The 18,588-nt window shown below is 41.2% G+C and overlaps 1 protein-coding gene across 1 annotated transcript in view; it reads left to right on the top strand.

Moving 5' to 3' along the window:
* Window positions 1-6,630, top strand: part of LOC101854740 — a gene marked incomplete in the record, with an annotated part of 22,177 nt that extends 15,547 nt beyond the window's left edge. The window contains 3 exon segments of the mRNA XM_005105787.3: window positions 855-911; window positions 1,949-2,086; window positions 6,129-6,630. Of these exon segments, the coding sequence (XP_005105844.2) occupies window positions 855-911; window positions 1,949-2,086; window positions 6,129-6,396 (463 nt within the window).
* Between the last annotated feature and the right edge of the window lie 11,958 nt (window positions 6,631-18,588).

Genomic DNA, 18,588 nt, shown 5'->3' with positions numbered 1-18,588 from the left:
CCCCCCCCCCCCCCCCCCTTTCCTAATAAAAGATAACAATGATTATGTTTTTGAAGATTACAGCTTTACTTTACTCTGAACGACCTGAAACATTCAGTTGGATCTTTATTATCAACCCACGATGGTTTGATATTGCCTTGAAATACAACTACCGTATTATAACATCACTATTTTTTCTCTCACCTGAAAAGTTTTGCTTTCAGGGATTAAAACATTCTAGCGGTTTGGCAACAATATAATTTCCTTCATAAAAGTTTTTCAAAAATGTTTCTCGTTTCTTCAACACTGTTCACCTTCTCCCACACACACACACACACTCACAAACACACACACGCGCTCGAGCATGCGTTGCACACAAGTTTTTAAAATCTAATTACATAATATCATGAAAAAGCAAGCTCTGCTCAATGGTAACTGTGTGTACCATGGTGATGTTCGTCTTTTTTTTTCTTTTTTTTCTTTGAACTACCTGATTTTTGGCCAAAATACCTGAAATTGACCCTGAATTTATCTGAACTACGAATTTTGAGGTAGACGGCCCTATATTAATAGTACATTACCATTTTTTTTCTCTTACCTGAAAAAGTTTTCTTTCAGGGATTAAAATATTCAAACTGTTTGCAACGATATTTATTTCCTGCTAAATAGATTCAACTCTTGATTGGCTTTAGTTTGTTGATTCATCTGATTTTACGCGAATTTTCTCCTTGATCTATGAATTGGCAAAGTGTTTCTAAAATGCTCACATGAAATATTACTCTGTCTGATATTGCAGGAAGACTGATTGCACTTAGTCAAGTCATACCTTTGGCTCCTGAGCACTTTACTTAATTTGGATTCGTATAATATTTCAGGTCACCAAATAGTTCTATGGAAGTTTCGCAGCCAAAATGCCGAAAGAGACTAGAAAGGTAGGGTGTAAATTTGAAGCTAAAAGGCTGAAGTAAAATGTTATTGGGATTTGCTACAAGTTTGGTTATTGCTCCATTTCATCACATGGATTTTTAAAGGGCAATTTCAAACTGATAAAGCTGGCTGTTGTAGTAGGCCTACAGTGAATTGCAAACATGTGCTTTTATATATCTGAGACATTCAAAATTTACTCCGTTTTTTTTTTTTGGGGGGGGGGGGGGTCTCATCCCTCCTTCTTTGAATATTTGCTCTCAGCCCATCATCCTCATGGGCAATTTGATTCTCTGCTTTCAAAGTTACTGTTGAGCACAGATAATAATAGTAATAATAGATAGCATTTGTATAGCGCATATCCCCGCTCAACAGCAGGCTCTATGCGCTTTACACTATATTATTACCCCAGCAGACCATAGAACACTCCGAAACATTCTCAGCTTCCCGGGAAGCATACAGTGCGAGCAGCCGATTAAGCGCTCAAACACTAACAAACTGACAAGATCTTTCGCTGTCTATAGCCGGGTACCCATTCCCACCTGGGTGAAGTGAGGAAAATTCGTGTAAAGTGCCTTTCCCAAGGACACAACGTCGGGCCCTTGACGGGATTCGCACCCACGACCTTACGGTTGCGAGTCCAAGAGCCTAACCACTAGGCCACCGACGCCCATCTTTATTTTGAGTAAATTTCATCTCGATTTTTAAAGAAATTTTGGAAGAGTTGATATGGTGGTCCCAAACCTCTAACCCTAACAAATTTTTGTCCTTAGCTAAAAGTTGACTGCTGGCGGACTGCTAGATTCATTTGATTTAGATAGGTTGCTCAAAGAAAAAAAATTGGGAATTTTATATTCTTTTGGTTTACCTCTGTTTTCGGATTGGGTGCAGTTTAAGAGGGATCCTCCGAAATACATAGTGTTACTTTGTGAAGGTTTAAACTACTGGACATTTTGAGACGACATTTGTTTATTTTCTTTCTATTGGTTCGAAAATATGTGTACGAAATCTTATCAAATTTAAAAAAACTCTCTCATGTTTTCAGACTTTATGAACAAGACACAGAGTATGATGAGCAGGACGAGCAGGACAACCAGACTGTGCCCCAACTTGGTTCTAGTCTTGCCAGCCGGAAAGAGAAAACAACTGATGATTTTGTTGTTGGTACTTCTGATTTTGATGGGTGAGTGTGCTTTGTTAAAGAGAAGTATTTTTTCTTCAGTTTTATACTCATACGCAAGAAGCTTTGCAAATTAGTGACAAGCCCCAGCTTACAGTCATTTGTGGGAGGAAGGGGATTAGCATTGCGCAGCTACATATGTACTGAAGGGATGTTGTGTGTCATGTTATAGTGTGTACACTACTTCTGGCAGCCAGCTGGGTGGTCTCTCTCTCTCTCTCTCTCTCTCTCTCTCTCTCTCTCTCTCTCTCTCTCTCCCTCCCTCTCTCCCTCCCTCCCTTTTTAACTGCCAGGGGATCATAGGCCATCAACAACATTTCTCCAGCGAAGCCTGTCCTGTGCATCCTTCTCTAATACTAATTGTTTCCATGATGTCGCTGCCTTTTCCATTTCCGCGTGTACCGCTCGCCTTCTTGTCGTCTTTGGTCTTCCTTTCTTACGTCAAAGCCTGTCTTATGATGCTTGTCGGGGGGTCTCCTCGGGGTGTGCCCAATCCATTTCCATTTCTTCACCTGTATGTCTTCCTTTGGTGGCATTTAGCTTGTTCTTTCCCACAGTTGAGCATTTGTGACTCAATCATACCACTTGTTCCCCACTATCCTTCTTAGACCTCCATTTATGAAGCTCTGCAGTTTCCTTGTTGCTGTTGCTGTGAGGTTCCATGTCACTGAAGCATACAGTAGAATAGTCTTCACGTTTGTTTTGAAGATCCCCAGCTTGGTGTTCAATCCCAGTTCCTTAGATTTCCGTATATTCCTGTGGATGATGAATGCTGCTCTTGCCTTTTCGATTCTGACCTCGATGTCTTTGTCTGTTCCCCCTGCCTTGTTGATGGCACTTCCCAGGTAGGTGAAGGATTCAACATCCGCCAATGGTGCCCCTTACAGTGTGATAGGAACGATGGCTGGTTTTATTCAAAGAACTTTCTTTTTCTCCGTATGAATATGGAGTCCAACACTACGGGAGAAGGTCTTGGGGCGATCTGTTTTCTGTTGCATCTGGGCTCGACTGTGAGAAAGAAGTGCCAAGTCCTTGGCAAAGTCCAAGTCTTCCAACTGACTGGAAAGGGTACACTGAATGCCACCGTGTTGTCTAGATGCTGTCTGTCTCATTATCCATTCTACTGCCAATAAAAAGAGAAACGGCGATAGCAGGCATCCCTGTTTCACTCTTGTTTTCAATTCAAATAAGTCTGTCCGCTGCCCTCCAAGTAAGACTCTGGAACTAATTCCCTCATATGTCTTCTTGATTAATCTCACAAACTTGTCAGGTATTCCGTAGTGGGGCATGAGCTTCCATGTCGAGTCCTTACCTAGGCTGTCAAAATCTTTCCCGTAGTCAACAAGGTTAACGTACAGAGAAGAGTTCTACTCTGTTGACTGCTCCACTATTATCCTCAAAGTTGCAATCTGATCTGTACATGATCTCTTTTTACGAAATCCTGCCTGCTCCTCTCTTAGTTTTATATCCACGGCTTCCTTCAGTCTTTCCAGCATGGTACGACTTAAAATCTTCCCAGGAATGGACAGGAGCATAATTCCTCTGTAGTTTTTACACTAATGCAGTCTTCTTTCTTGGGTAGTTTCACAAGCAACCCCTCTCTCCAGTCCTGTGGAAATTCTTCGCCGTCCCATTTCTTGCCGATAATTCCATGAAGAATCCCTGCCGCAGTGTCGATATCCGCCTGGAGAACTTCTGGGGATACTCCATCTGGACCGGCTGCCTTGCCTGCTTTCTGGTGTCTTATCGCCTCCTTGATCTCCTCGAAACTACGCCTTTCTTCACTCACCTCCAGATCAATCTCTGCTGGTGGAAAGTCAAACTATTTTTCTGGCATTGGTCTGTTCAGTAGCTCTTTGAAATGCTCCTTCCAGCGTTCTTTCTGTTCGTCTCGATTTGTGACAAGCTTTCCCTTTTTATCCCTAACTGGCACATCTGCGTTCCAATATCTGCCTGCAAGTTTCTTGGGGTTTCATACAGTCCTCTCATGTTTCCTGCCCCTGCTGCTTCCTCTGCCTCGCATGCAAGGCCATCTACATAGTTTCTTTTGTCTTTCAGTACGCTTCATTACTTTGGTGTATTCTTCATGGCCCTTTGCTTCGGCTGCTCTTGCCTTGCTCCTGTTTACCTGATCCTTTTTCTTTTTCCTGTCCTCTATCTTCCTCAGAGTGGTGGCAGATATCCACGGTACGTGCTTTCGTTTCCGTTTCCCCTGTACCTCTTGACACACAGTGGTCCAGCCTTCTTTTATTGCCTCCCATGTTTCTTCCACGCTGCTATCCTCGCCTAGTGTTTTCAACACTTGGAACCTGTTCTTAACTGCTACATTTAACTTGTCTCTTGACGTTGGCTCTCTCAGAAATTCTACGTTGTACCGGTACCTATGGTTGACAATCACCTGTCTTTGCTTTAGTTTTAGTCGGATTGTTGAACTGAGCAGATTATGGTCAGAAGCTACGTCTGCGCCCCTGTAAACTCTTAAATCCCTTACTGATCTCCTGAAATTCTTGCTGACACATATGTGGTCAATCTGGTTTTCAGTTTGTTGGTCTGGCGACACCCGTGTTGCTTTGTGCATCTGCATATGTGGGAAAACAGTCCCTCCTATCATGAGCCCATTCGCTGCACATATTTCTGCAAATAGTTCTCCATTCTCATTTCTGACTCCAAGTCCGTGTTTCCCCATGATTTCCTCAAAACTTACATTGTCACTGCCAACCTTAGCGTTAAAGTTTCCCATTACGATCAAGATGTCCTTCCTTCTAACCCGATCAATAGTATCTTGTAGCGTTTTGTAGAAAGTCTCTTTCACATCCCGGTACTTATCAGTGGTGGGGGTATGCCCCCTTGGATAATATGAAGGTTGATGCCTTTCTTCTGTGAACGGAATTCAGCTGATATTAGTCGCAGACCCTCTGCTTTCCATCCTACCAAAGCCCTCTTGGCGTGTGTTGATAACAGAATAACTACTCCTTCTGTACGTGGCGAGTTTTCCTCCAGATGTCCAGAGTAGAGGATTGTTTCCCCTGAAGCAAGTTAGCACTCCCCTGCATTCGTCTCACAGAGACCCAATATGTCCAGTTGGTAGGCCTCTATCTCTCTTGCGACCTGCAGTGCCTTCCCTGCCTCGTACATTGTTTCAAAATTCCAGGTGCCAAGTCTGGTGGTTCTTCTGGTCGACAGGAGGTTTCTCGGCTTAGTGGCTTCCTTTCGGCTTTCGCCACCCTGCCTCATTCTGAACTCCATTTTCTCACCTCTCTTCGGTGATGAAGGTCCTCCATCTTTCAGAACTGGCGGTCGTGTTTTTGTTGTTGATGTTTTTGTAGCTGTTTTTTTTTTCACGGGAAAGGGCTGCTAACCCTTTGCCCAACCGACCGTAATTGCCTTCTACGACATTCGCGGTACGGATACAGTGGTCCTATTCTTTGCTTCCCTGTCTCCTGGACAGGGCCCTGGGAACCACATGGGTGAGCTCAGTGGTGTTGAGGGACAAATGTACAATTGTTTAATAAGGACCATATAACTCGGGCAGTTAGCAGATGGCAGTTTAAAGGTAGGCATTCCGTGTTATACCTCAGCACAACGTGGTGGTACAGTCGACTCTGGATGAGTTGATGATGTTGGGGGAGTGAAAAAAAGTTTAACTGATCCAAAGTTCAACTTGACCATTGGGACCTGTAAAGAAGAAGGGGAACTGGGATCCGAGAAAAAGATCAACTTAACTGAATATCAACTCAAGCAAATTCAACACTAGCCGAGTCGACTGTATAACATGGTATGTGTAATATATTAATATTAATAGCAGGGGTTTTACTGTATGAATCTATATTATAAAAATAAGATTATTTTTAGACTACATACACAAGCTTCTCTAAAACATAAGATCAAAAGAAACTTTTGAATCATTTTTGTGGCCTTCAGGGAGCTGATCTAGTCATAGATCTAATCGTATTATCTTGTCTTGTCCTTTTGTTCACTTGGATGATAACTTCTTTTGATGCGGCTCTGATATTTTGTCCATGTTCCCTCTTCTCTCCCCGTTCAGATTTTTTTACTACTATCGGCAAGTTGGTCCCAAATTGAATGAAAAACTAGGGTCCCACAGCCTCCACTCTCCCACTGTGGCTTTCAACGTGGCCCATATGTGGACAGACTTACCTCAGCATGAAAAGAACACCATGTCAGCTTTGGCCAGTTTGGAAGGACAAAGTCATGCTGAAAATATAAAGTTTGGGCAACTGAGTCAGGATTTAGAGAATGTGGAAATCAAACCTTTGGACCCCCAGGATTTCATTCCAGATCATTTGTTGTAATAGTTGTTTTATTGATATTGTTATTTGATATATCAGCTTTTCTTTCCTGTGGTTTGGGTTTGGTTGTAAGGGGTGTTTCTGTAAAAGTCAAGTTTCACAGGAAAGGAGCTTGTTGTTATGTTTTTTATTGATCGATTCTTATGAACAATTGTGAAGTGTGTTTATTACTACACAGCAAAATTATGAAAGCCTGTTTATTTTTCCAAAAATTTAATGCGAATACATGTATAATTTGGTTGGGTTTTTTTTTTCAGATGTCAGATGGTATACAGTAGTCTCCGACTAAATGCACACCATACAAAGGACTGCTCTGCTCAAATGCACCCCTTCATCATATGACAGGTTTTTTACTTTAAATTAATTCATATAAGTGCATGGTCACTTTCTGTAAACACACTTCGATCCACCAACAGGTAGAGCTCTGCAAAAGGAAAGTTTTGCAACAACCTAGACAGGGCACAATGAATATGAAAGTGATGGACAGCGCATTCACACCCTATGGACACAGGACTGGGCGAGCAATATGTCTGAGAGGTGACTGAAATGTCTTTTGTTTGGTCACCTGAAATGGGTCTTTGGGAGATGTTTTCTCAGTGGTGTTTGGGTGACTATAATAATGTTTAGACATGCCTATGATGCTCCACATGCGTGAATGTTGTTTAACACTCGATAAGCCTCTGGGATTTATGATTTAGTCTAGTGATGAACTGTGCTTAAGGAACTTATGTAGGCTACTTGTTCCACAAATCACTGGAGAAGTCTCTTAAAATGTCTGTCATCCAAGTGTTTACGGTTTACCGAGTTGACAGATTGTCAGGAGTAGTTGCTTGGAAAACCATATGTGGCTGAGTGCTCTTCCCTGTGGTCAGCAGTTTCCTTTTATCTGTTCATGACATACTAGTGCACATCAGTTCAGTGAGTTGGTCTTTCTGCTTTTTCTCATCTCTCATTCATCAACACCTTTGTTGTACATGTAACTGAGATTGGAGAATCTAACCAAGGGATGTAATGGTAATCACTAAAATATCAGGGAAAGGAATTAGTTGCGCCCCTTTCCCCTTTTGCATAGGTTCATGTAAACGCATGCTTCTTCATGTAAACTCCACGAGACCTACTTAGCACCGTGCGTTTAGGCTGAGCCTATTGCTCTTGGGTTTTGGCATGTTCGAAGTCTAAATCACCTTTCATACCCATTAGCCATGAGTACCAGTAGCCTACTGATATTTTAAACAAAAAAGCTATTGTTAGCATTCTTCATTATTTAAAGTAGGCCTACTCCTTTGAGCTCGGGATCATGTGAAGATTCAATGGGCTACATCTGATGCAATTGAATTTGTTTCATGACATGGTGGAATCAGGTGGTTAACAATTTTTGGGCATATATGGAGTTATTGGTGTCATCTTAAAGTAGCTTGTCTTGCTTTTGATTTTTTTTTAAAAATATCCATCTATCTTGAATGGAAATCAAGACATTTGTAATTGAAGCAAGTGAGGGTGGACTGGTGTAAGCGTCAGAGGTAAAGCTAGGGAAAAACTGGTTACCGAAGTTTGGTGACTTCTCAAGCTTGATAGTTCTAAGAAACTGCAAATAAAACAAAACCCTGTTCAGCAAATTACTTTCAGAAATGTGCTTTTCTTTAAATGGGGAAGAAAAAAGTATTGAACGAAAAAAAGAAAAAAAATGAGATTAAAAACCGCCTAGCGGGCAGAAAGATATACCGGATACTTCTTCTTCTTCTTCTCGATCGCATCACACTTGAAGTCTGGTGTCTGTCATAAATTGGGCCGTCCTGCTCAGTTCATCTGTCGGCTCGTATAGCTTCTCTTGTAGCGTCAGTGGGGTTGGCCACGTTTCCTGTCTCAGGGCCCTGTGTGTCTTGCAGTGCTGAAACTGAATGAAGTGTTCAACAGTTTGGTTCGCCTCTCCACACTACTGGCATTTTGGTGATTGTAGGCTACTAGTTTAAAACATTTGTACATACGTTGTCTCAGTCATGTGCGATGTGTCCTTAGTCTGAAGATAATCACTCCCCCCCCCCCCGGGGCAGTGCCGCTGACTGTAGTGTCTTTAGGCCATTCCCAAAAGGGGGACATTTCTCGTTCAAGCATAGTATAAGAATTGTAAATGGGCTGATTCATGTCACCCTCATAACTGTGCCTGACCTACAACAGGGAACTGCTGCTTTTTCTTTCGTGATCCTTACTATTGTCATTTACCTGTACTTCTTTTGTATGTTTGTCACTCTCTTGTGACCTGCTATTTCCGAGGTGCCTTGATAGTCGAAGCAGATCTTGTGTTGTTGAAGCTAGAGAGGTGAGCAGAGTAAGTCTGATTCCTTGTGAAGACTTCTCTGTTGACACCCACCCCTTGGCGCTCATATGACCTTATGCAGTTGCGTGCGCCGTAAAACACTTTACTATAATGAAAAAGATAATCACTTGTTCTTGGCGGGACAGCTCGTGGTAGCCCTCTGGTGTCTGAGGTGCTTTAAATAGTGTATTTATAACAGTTTTTATTTCTGTGTAGTTAACGCTGTTGTCTGGTTGCTCTTTCTGTGCCCCTAGTTTGGCCATTCTGTCTGCCTGCTCATTTCCTAAGACACCACAATGTGATGGAATCCATTGCAGCATGATCCTCAGAATGGGATGTCCTCTATAACTTTTCGTAGCCTTGGTGGTTTGCCGGAAATGATTGCCTGCAGTACTGACATGGCATCTGTTGGGAATACTACTCTTGGCTTTGGGGGTCTACCACATTCTTGATGATGTTTGCTGCTGCCGGATACTTATTGATTTAATTATTTTGACGAGCGCCTGATTTCATCACAACGACCAAGAGACCAGAGTTTATGATTTAAATACAAATGTAGTACGGTAGATCAGGTATGTGACTACATTACCTGTGTAACTGAACGGGCGCCGCATGTACTCACTTAAAGAGCACTGAGCGGCCATCATAATGGAGATGAATAGAAACAGCGACGTCATGCTGCGTGTCCCTGACAACACTTGGGTCTTCATAGAGTATGAATGGAACACTGAGCTCTGAGCACATAATTCAGTTTGTTAAAAGGTTCGTTTTTTTCTGCTGTTGTTGCTTTTATTTTTATCATGTAAAGTACATGCATACACAATACCGCTCATACTGACTGATTTTGGGAAACATAATTGCGCGATGACGTGGGCTACACACGAACGATAGACAATGATATTATTCTTATGAAGTAGTGTTTCTTTGTTTTTCCCGGGTGGGGATTGAGGTGGGGGGCAGAGGGAGACAAAGTGAATGACTGACTTTTTAATAAAACGGCCACTTTTATAACACAATGGATTGCTTTTACATCATGTTGGCTACACATGCAGGAAGATGATTGTCTTCGTCAATTTTTGACGTCGCATTCCCATATCTTTGTGGGTGTATCTGTCCCTAATCAGTTATTCATGATCTAGCAGAAGACCTTGTATGATTCCTTTATTATTTGATTTTGTGGCTGTCTTCGGTGGGAATATGCTGTGCGTTCGTCATATGATCTCAAATCTTGGTGGACACATGGCCACTGACAGATGATCTCAAGACATGCTTTGTGATTTGGGCTATGAGGTCGCAGGCCTTACAGATCAATCCAGTCCTTCTGCTTTTGTGAGTTGTTGTCAGAAAGTTCTGTCACACTCCATCACTATCATACAATACATATCATCAGAGAAGATAAGTTTTCCCTAACTACTACATGTATCCTTTTATACACGTACGATGTGTAAACTGCATGGTCGTGGTCAGGGGCGAAGGCTGACTTGTTTGACAGGGTAATCAAAGTGAAACGGGACCAAATATAGATCTATATGGCCTGTAGATATCACAGAAGAATCTTACTCGAGGCGGCGACTCTGAGTTGTGAATGAAAACAAATCCGGAATTCATATTGTATGTTCAACCGCCAAAATAATCGGGAAAAAATCTTATTAAATATCAGTTCCAACTAAAATTAAATTAACTTTAGATGTGAATACATAAACACAAAGCAAAGAAGCAGAGATGTCAGTACTAGATCTATATGTTATAGACCTACCAGAGAGTCTAACTCTTTGGTAGAACATGACAATTATCATTTTTTAAATTTCACATTTGGCTGTTTTTGTTAGCCTTTCGTGGCCAGGAGCTGGTGTCATAATCGAGGTCACGATCTGATTATATAGGACAGTAAAAAGTCGAGGAAAAAAACCAAGCACATGCAGCAGTAAAGAGATTGTTAGGAGTTAGTTCCCCTCACATTTGTGAGGTAGACTCGACCAGTGTTCGTTAGCTTACTTAATCAGGGCTTGGGATTGATTATAACTGTGGCCCCAAAGGGGTGAACAGGGTATATATGTGGCAATGAAACAGCCATGACTGCTATGCACATGTTCCCTCAAATGTATTGGTAGACTCTTCCAGCCTCACTTTAACTTTAAGCTTACTTAATCAAAGCTTGCGACTGCTTATGGAGTGGCCCGAGAGGGGTGAGGAGGCTATTTATGTGGCCGTGAAACCGTTTTGAATGTTAGGCATACTCATTGTGGATTACGAACCTCTTTTTACTTTTAATTTAAGAGGTTTACGTTTAAGGATGAATTTGACAGCGACAATGTTTCAAAATTAGGAAGGGAAGCAGTGATTATTTGATTATATAGACGCTTCGCCCGTGGTCGTGGTGTTTGTCAGCTTGACTGTCCCCGTGGTTTTATGCACCCCGCATAGAATCTAATTAAAATGTAGCAATTTTTTTCTTTTTTTTTGCTTAATTTCTGATTATTTTCCTTCATTATTCTTTTTAAAAATTAACAGAATCGCATAATTTTACATTTTGGGGCTCAGTCTGCATAATTTCATAAATTTTTTTTCATAAAACCACGGGGACAGACTTGACAACTTGGTGTCAAGGAAATCTTACACGTAACACAGTGGATCCTCCTAGCGACACTCCTTGCCATAAAACCACTGACTGATAATAATGCAATGCGTGCTGATGGTATTCTGTGAGTTATGCCAGGGCTTTTATGAAGGGTGTATCACCATTTTATAGATCAGCCCATAAGAACACACTTTTACAAGACAGTTGGCGAGTGCCCATTCTTGTGCTTCAGAAAAAACCTTTGTGGGCTGGTAATTCGAGTCGTTTTGACTGACGCCTTGCGTTAGCCTATTACTATTATACTTTCACCTTCTGCTCATAACAAAGTGACAATCTTGACACGCCAAAGTCAGGTGCTGCTTCCTGGACAGCCTCCACTACTTTTTTCATAATTTCATTGGTGGTGTTAAGGGGTGGGGGGGGTGGGGGGTTACACCCCCAAAGTCCCAATTCAGCTCAAGTCAAAATCATGGAATTTGAGTTGTAGGCATTTTTAGCTTCCTCAGCCTCTCTTACAAATGTTTCATCGCATAAGAACCCCCAAAACCGCATTTTGTCCCATACCGGGCATGTTCGTCACCAACATTTCCTCAAAGTCAATATTTTATTTTTCTTTATCGACCATTTTCTCAAAACGCGACTTTTCTCTATACTTTTTTGAATAACTCCACCATTTTTCCTCCAATCTTGAAATTTTCACAGAATGAAGAGAGGATGTTATACTAAAATTTGTCTGTTGGATTTTTTTATATATGGAATAGATATTTTTGGTGGTGTCTGGAGTGTGGATTTTCACGGATTTTTTGCAAACTTGAATGCAACCTCAGGAAAAAATTTATTTAAAAATGTCCTATATTCATTTAGGAAAAAAAACAACAGATAAATTTTTAGATCTAATGTTTGTTAACACGCATGCAAAAAAACACAACAAACAATCAATTTCCATGAGCAGTAAGTGTGGTATTCATTACGTAAGAATTGTCAACAAAATCCACTATGGCCGCCGTATCCTTGGAAACAAAACTTTTTTCTCAAATTCAAATTTAATTGCGGATTTTAAGACTCCTTACTCTGCTTGTTATATGTGTGAAATTTGGTAAAATTTGGTCCAGTAATAAGCGAGATAGCCTTCAGGTGTAGCGCCCCCCCCCCCCCCCCCCCATCCCCTTAAGATAAATCCCCTTTGGGTTTTCTCGTCAGACTACATCTAGATACGAGGCTTTTCTGGAGAGAGAAAAATAAGCAAAAATTCAAAAAGAAAAAGGGAGAAAGTAGTCTAGTATAAGAAATCTATAACTACGCTCACAGAAGGTTAATTTTTTTGTACGATGCCTACCAACATGAAAACTCAAAGTGCACATGATTTATTGCACAGTGTTTCATCTTAATGTGATAATATTGCATTAAGTAGGGTAAAGTGGGGCACTCTTGTGGAGCCAAGCATGACACAAGAGTGCACCATCGTTATTTCCAGTTGTACGCAATAACCACATTAGTATTTACTATTACATGTATGTTGCTGTTACTGGTGCGCTCCATATAATATTATAGTATAGTAATATTAATAATATACTGTCCCCGTTGGATTATGCGATTGTGCGGCCGCTGTTTTTCGCGTAATTCTGCAAAATTTTCATAATCTTGGATTCCCCGCGTTTTTTCACGTTTTTTTCCCTTTTTATTCACAAAACAATTACAGTAGTCTCCGCCTAAACGCACGGTGCTCGGGAGGGCTCCTTAGCGTGTGTTTATACGGAGCGTGCGTTAACATGAACCTTAGTAAAGGGAGGAAGGGACGTAGTCATCTCAATTCCTTATTACTCTAGTGACCTCCCTTGGAGGAGTGGGTCATTTTAGCAGACAATGTGACGACACATGACTGTTTTGTGAAGGATTTCCCGACAGGGGTTAAGAATACAAAGGCGTTAAATGGGGGGGGGGGGCAAAGTCAATGTAATGAATTTTGCACCATAAGCGTCAGGAACAGATAGCCTAAGAGGAAACTGTTGGTCATAGTCATAGAGACGACGGACCAGCCACGTGGCTTTCCAAGCGACCACCCCAACCGTAACTTCATTCAGAATCATTCTCGAGAAACATTTGCTCTTGTGATTCGTTGAATAAGTACGTTATAAGTTCTTCAAGCGCAGCTTATTAGGCTTACTTGGCTAATCTTTAATCCTGTAGAGACCTGTCTAGTGTTTTACGGCATTTATGCATGTCGCACACAGGGGCGAAGCGTCTATATAATCAAATAATCACTGCTTCCCTTCCTAATTTTGAAACATTGTCGCTGTCAAATTCATCCTTAAACGTAAACCTCTTAAATTAAAAGTAAAAAGAGGTTCGTAATCCACAATGAGTATGCCTAACATTCAAAACGGTTTCACGGCCACATAAATAGCCTCCTCACCCCTCTCGGGCCACTCCATAAGCAGTCGCAAGCTTTGATTGAGTAAGCTTAAAGTGAGGCTGGAAGAGTCTACCAATACATTTGAGGGAACATGTGCATAGCAGTCATGGCTGTTTCATTGCCACATATACCCTGTTCACCCCTTTGGGGCCACAGTTATAATCAATCCCAAGCCCTGATTAAGTAAGCTAACGAACACTGGTCGAGTCTACCTCACAAATGTGAGGGGAACTAACTCCTAACAATCTCTTTACTGCTGCATGTGCTTGTTTTTTTTCCTCGACTTTTTACTGTCCTATAATCAGATCGTGACCTCGATTATGACACCAGCTCCTGGCCACGAAAGGCTAACAAAAACAGCCAAATGTGAAATTTAAAAAATGATAATTGTCATGTTCTACCAAAGAGTTAGGTCTATAACATATAGATCTAGTACTGACATCTCTGCTTCTTTGCTTTGTGTTTATGTATTCACATCTAAAGTTAATTTAATTTTAGTTGGAACTGATATTTAATAAGATACTTTCCCGATTATTTTGGCGGTTGAACATACAATAAGAATTCCGGATTTGTTTTCATTCACAACTCAGAGTCGCCGCCTCGAGTAAGATTCTTCTGTGAATATCTACAGGCCATATAGATCTATATCTGGTCCCGTTTCACTTTGATTACCCTGCCAAACAAGTCAGCCTTCGCCCCTGGTCGCGCATTAGGCCTAGATCGAACTAAACATTACACGTAGTCACTCAAACACCAGTCAGAAACCTTCTCTCAAAGATACATTTCCAGTGACCAATCAAAAAACATTTCAGGTCCCTCAACCCCCCCCCCCCCCACAACATTTAACCGACCAGCCCTAGACCGAGACCTATGCGTCAGAGGAAAGTAGGGTGTGTAAACGCTGTCCATCACTCTTTTTGTACGGCGTGAGGGGCACTCTCACCAAATATCCGATTTTCTAGTAAATATTAGACTTGTTTTAACTCTTATGCAGGCTGTGCAGGTTGTCGTGAAAATTTCCCCTTGCCAAGCTTAACTTGTCGGCGTGTTTCGCGGATCGGAGCGTGCGTTTATACGTCTAAATTATATAGTAAAAAACCCGTCAGATGACGAAAGCGTGCGTTTGAGCGGAGCGTGCGTTTAGGCGGAGACTACTGTACATTGTAATTAACGCCTCGCCGTGTGACAGGAGAGTAATCACCTTAATAGGTCTCATTTAAGTGACAAGTTGGTTATTTCCCTTGTTAGAAGATCTTGGTTATGGGTTGGGATTTTGTTCATTGAGCATGTTCAATTTTTCAATCCACCAAAAGTTGTTGTTCTCTTACATGTCTGCTGATGTTTCATGTTTGACAGTTGTCCCTGGTTTTAGTAATGTGCCAGCTTCAGAGGTCCAGATGTCCTTTTTTTTTTACATTTTTCTGACCTCTATAGATAGATCTAGATCTACAGCTGAAAGTTACAGAGATTATATTTTTTGGTTGTTTTTTTCTGACTGATGTGAATTGTTTTCTTTCCAAATACACAACAAATTACTGATACTGATATGTTCTGTTTTCAATTTTTCTGTATATAAAACATGAAAATTCTTTTTGAAAAAGTGCAAAACATGTCACGAATGGTGTTACGGTAACTTGCATAATTTTGCATTTTTTTCGCACAATTTGGCCATCTAAATTTGCATAATTCTACGGGGACAGAATATAGTACATTGTAACCTATACTGACACTGACTGGCCTTCTATACCTCTCCGATATGGCCGGCGCGCCCAAGATGTCGGACGCGAAATATTTCACAACTGCGAGCTCACTGCAAAGTCTTCATTTATTTATTTTATAACCTCTAAGACGAGACATCACATTTATTTCCATGCTTTTTAAAATTATATTATTACGTGTATTTTAGTTAACACGAAGTGTAGGTTTTAAATAAAATTACTCACTGTGGAAATTCCTCGTTTTGCGTACGTTAATATTTGTTAAATATAATTTTAATTATTACTACTATTAAATTCTATATGGTCAGAATGCTCTGATGGTTAATTTGGTACATTCTTAGGTCTGTCAATCACTATTGTGTTAAAATAAATGTTTGTTCTTAATGCTACTTCTTTGATTATGACATAGGCCTACTGTGAATATTGTTGTACATGTACATGTACATATACTCTGCCGGGGCGGTGCCACTGACTGAAGTGTCTTTAGGCCATTCCCAAAGGGGGGACATATCTCGTTCAAATTTAATGCACAGTGGAAATGTAAATGGGATGACCCAACAATGTCACGTTCAACAGGGAACTGCTGCTTTTTCTTTCCTAATCCTTACTGTTGACACTATCGTCATTTTTCTCTACTTCTTTTGTATGTTTGTCACACTCTTGTGACCTGCTATTTCCGGGGTGCCTTGATAGTCGAAGCAGACTTTGTGCTGTTGAAGCTAGAGAGGTGAGCAAAGTCTGATTCCCTGTACTGTAAGGACTTCTCTGTCGACATTCTCCCCTTGACGTCCTTATGTCAATATGACCTTATGCAGTTGCGAGCGCCGTAAAACCTTTACTAAAACAAAACATCAGATTTCAGATATTTCTATAAAGTGGTCATCTTACACAATGTTTTAATGTAAATGTTTTTTTGTTTTTTTTTAAGAAAGAAAAGAAAACGCAAGGGGTGAAGTGGCCTAGTGACCATTTTTACAGGTTCAATGAAGTCGTTTGCAGGGTGAACTGTTCTGTGCGACTAATCAGTGGCCTCATTAAGCCTCCTTTCATACATTACATTACCAACACACGCGTTGTTATCACGCACCCATGTCTTCTTAGCGTGTGTCAGGGTTGTATTGGCGGCTAGCACACGTGTGACGTGTAACTCAAGTTACTGTGTGAGTGTGTGTCTGGGGGGATGGATACGCACAAACGGCCCGGGCGTGAAACGTCATCAGTTAAGATACAAACACGAGACAGTTATTTTTTTACCCGGCTACTCATCAATATTAATATTACAAGTAAGCTACTTACTACTTATGGCATAGATCTAGATGATTTAGATATCTGCAATGAATTGCGCGATGGACTGTGGAATCAAAATCAAACGTTGCCACACGCGAGGCTCTACACAGTGTAACATGTAACTTGTTTGGCAAACATGTACAATGTAATATTTGAACGAATCGGCCCTTTGCACAGTGTGTGCTTGGTAGAGTTAAGTATATTTTCCTGAAACTTTCCAGCATTGTTTTGCTATCAAAGTCAAAGAAACAAGAATGCCTCTCATTTGGAACCAAACTACTTTGCTCTAGTACAGTTTTACGGCACTTGCAACACAATAAGGTCATATAAGTGCCGAAGATTAGGTGTTACAAGAGAGTAACAAATATAAAAAAGGAGGAGAGATCCGGACGATAGATTTTTTATAGGAAGGAAGGAGCAAACCACACCAGAGCACCCGCCAACCACCCGCAAACTACTTTTGATTGAGAAAGTCAAATACATTATTGTATGTATATTACTTGCTCAGAGCCTGTAACTGTAATTATCTGTACAAAAACCTTATATTTGCCATAAAACAAACACTCGGATTCAACGAAATTGAAGGCCAACGACTTAAATAACTTAATGTTGATTTCGGGTTCCACTATATTATAGGCCCTCTGGAACTATAGATCTATGTCTGTCAATCAATCTTTTTTTCCCCAAGCCCTAAATCTATAAATTAATTCAATTTATGGTTAAAGTTGGGGGCTCTCAAGTTCTAGATGTTAAAGGTATCTGCCTCTCATTCAATAGGTCCCGGGTTCGAATCCGGATCTCTCTCTCTTGCCCTTTGTAACTACGTATTCGAATACTACGGATAGCAATGGAAAATTTTCCCCTTTACTTTCTCACATCCCTTCCTGTTTTCTAACATTACTAACAATGTTCTGTCGTCTGCTTTCGTCTCCACTTTCTGACCCGATTCCTCACCTCCTTTGTGGTTGCCCCCCTCCCCCGGGCTCTTTCTCTTCTACTGCTACTCCATGGCTCCTTATTGCTGTCTTTCAGCCACACCCCTGATCTTATTCTTATGGTAGGTAAGATCTAACACCTTGCCTTCTCGGATAACGGATAAGGGCGAAAATTCTCAGCAGAGGTTCCGTGCACAAGTTACTCACCAAGATCCCTTGGTGGTCCAAAATCGATTTAGAGTAGGCTTCGGCCGCCACCTGGGCAAAATTCAAAATTTCCTATCAACTGAAACTTACTGGGTATCTTACAATTCTACACTCAAACTGAACTACTGCTGCTGCAGCATCTTTTGCCGTTGGGAAGACTTCTCTAAGTCTAAGCACATTCAAAGAAGTCAGAACAGTGCTTGGATTTCTGGTCTCCATGTGATCAGAATAACACATGATGAAGGAAAGAGGCAAGGCATCCCTCTTCTTTAGGGACCAGTTGGTAGCTTGGTATCCACGCAAGACTTACAACACAAACAACTCCAACTGGGTTGACAGTACAGTAGTCTCCGCCTAAACGCACAGTGCTCGGGAGGGCTCCTTAGCGTGTGTTTACACGGAGCGTGCGTTTACATGAACCTTAGTAAAAGGAGGCAGGGACGCAGTCATCTCAATTCTTTATTACTCTAGTAACCTCCCTTGGGGGGAGGGTGTCAATTTGGCAGATAATGTGACGACACGTGACTGTTTTCTGAAAGATTCCCCGACTGGGATTAAGAATACAAAGGCGTTGAATGGGGGGCAAACTCAATGTAATGAATTTGCACTATAAACGTCGGGAACAGATAGATCTAGCCTAAGACGAAACTGTTGGCAGGGGTGAAGGCTGACTTGTTTGACAGGGTAATCAAAGTGAAACGGGACCAGATATGGCCTGTAGATATGACACAAGAATCTTACTC

This window comes from Aplysia californica, unplaced genomic scaffold (genome assembly GCF_000002075.1).
Source record: "Aplysia californica isolate F4 #8 unplaced genomic scaffold, AplCal3.0 scaffold00491, whole genome shotgun sequence".
NCBI classification, from domain to species: Eukaryota; Metazoa; Mollusca; class Gastropoda; order Aplysiida; family Aplysiidae; genus Aplysia; species Aplysia californica.
This window is presented reverse-complemented; position numbering and strand designations above follow the sequence as displayed.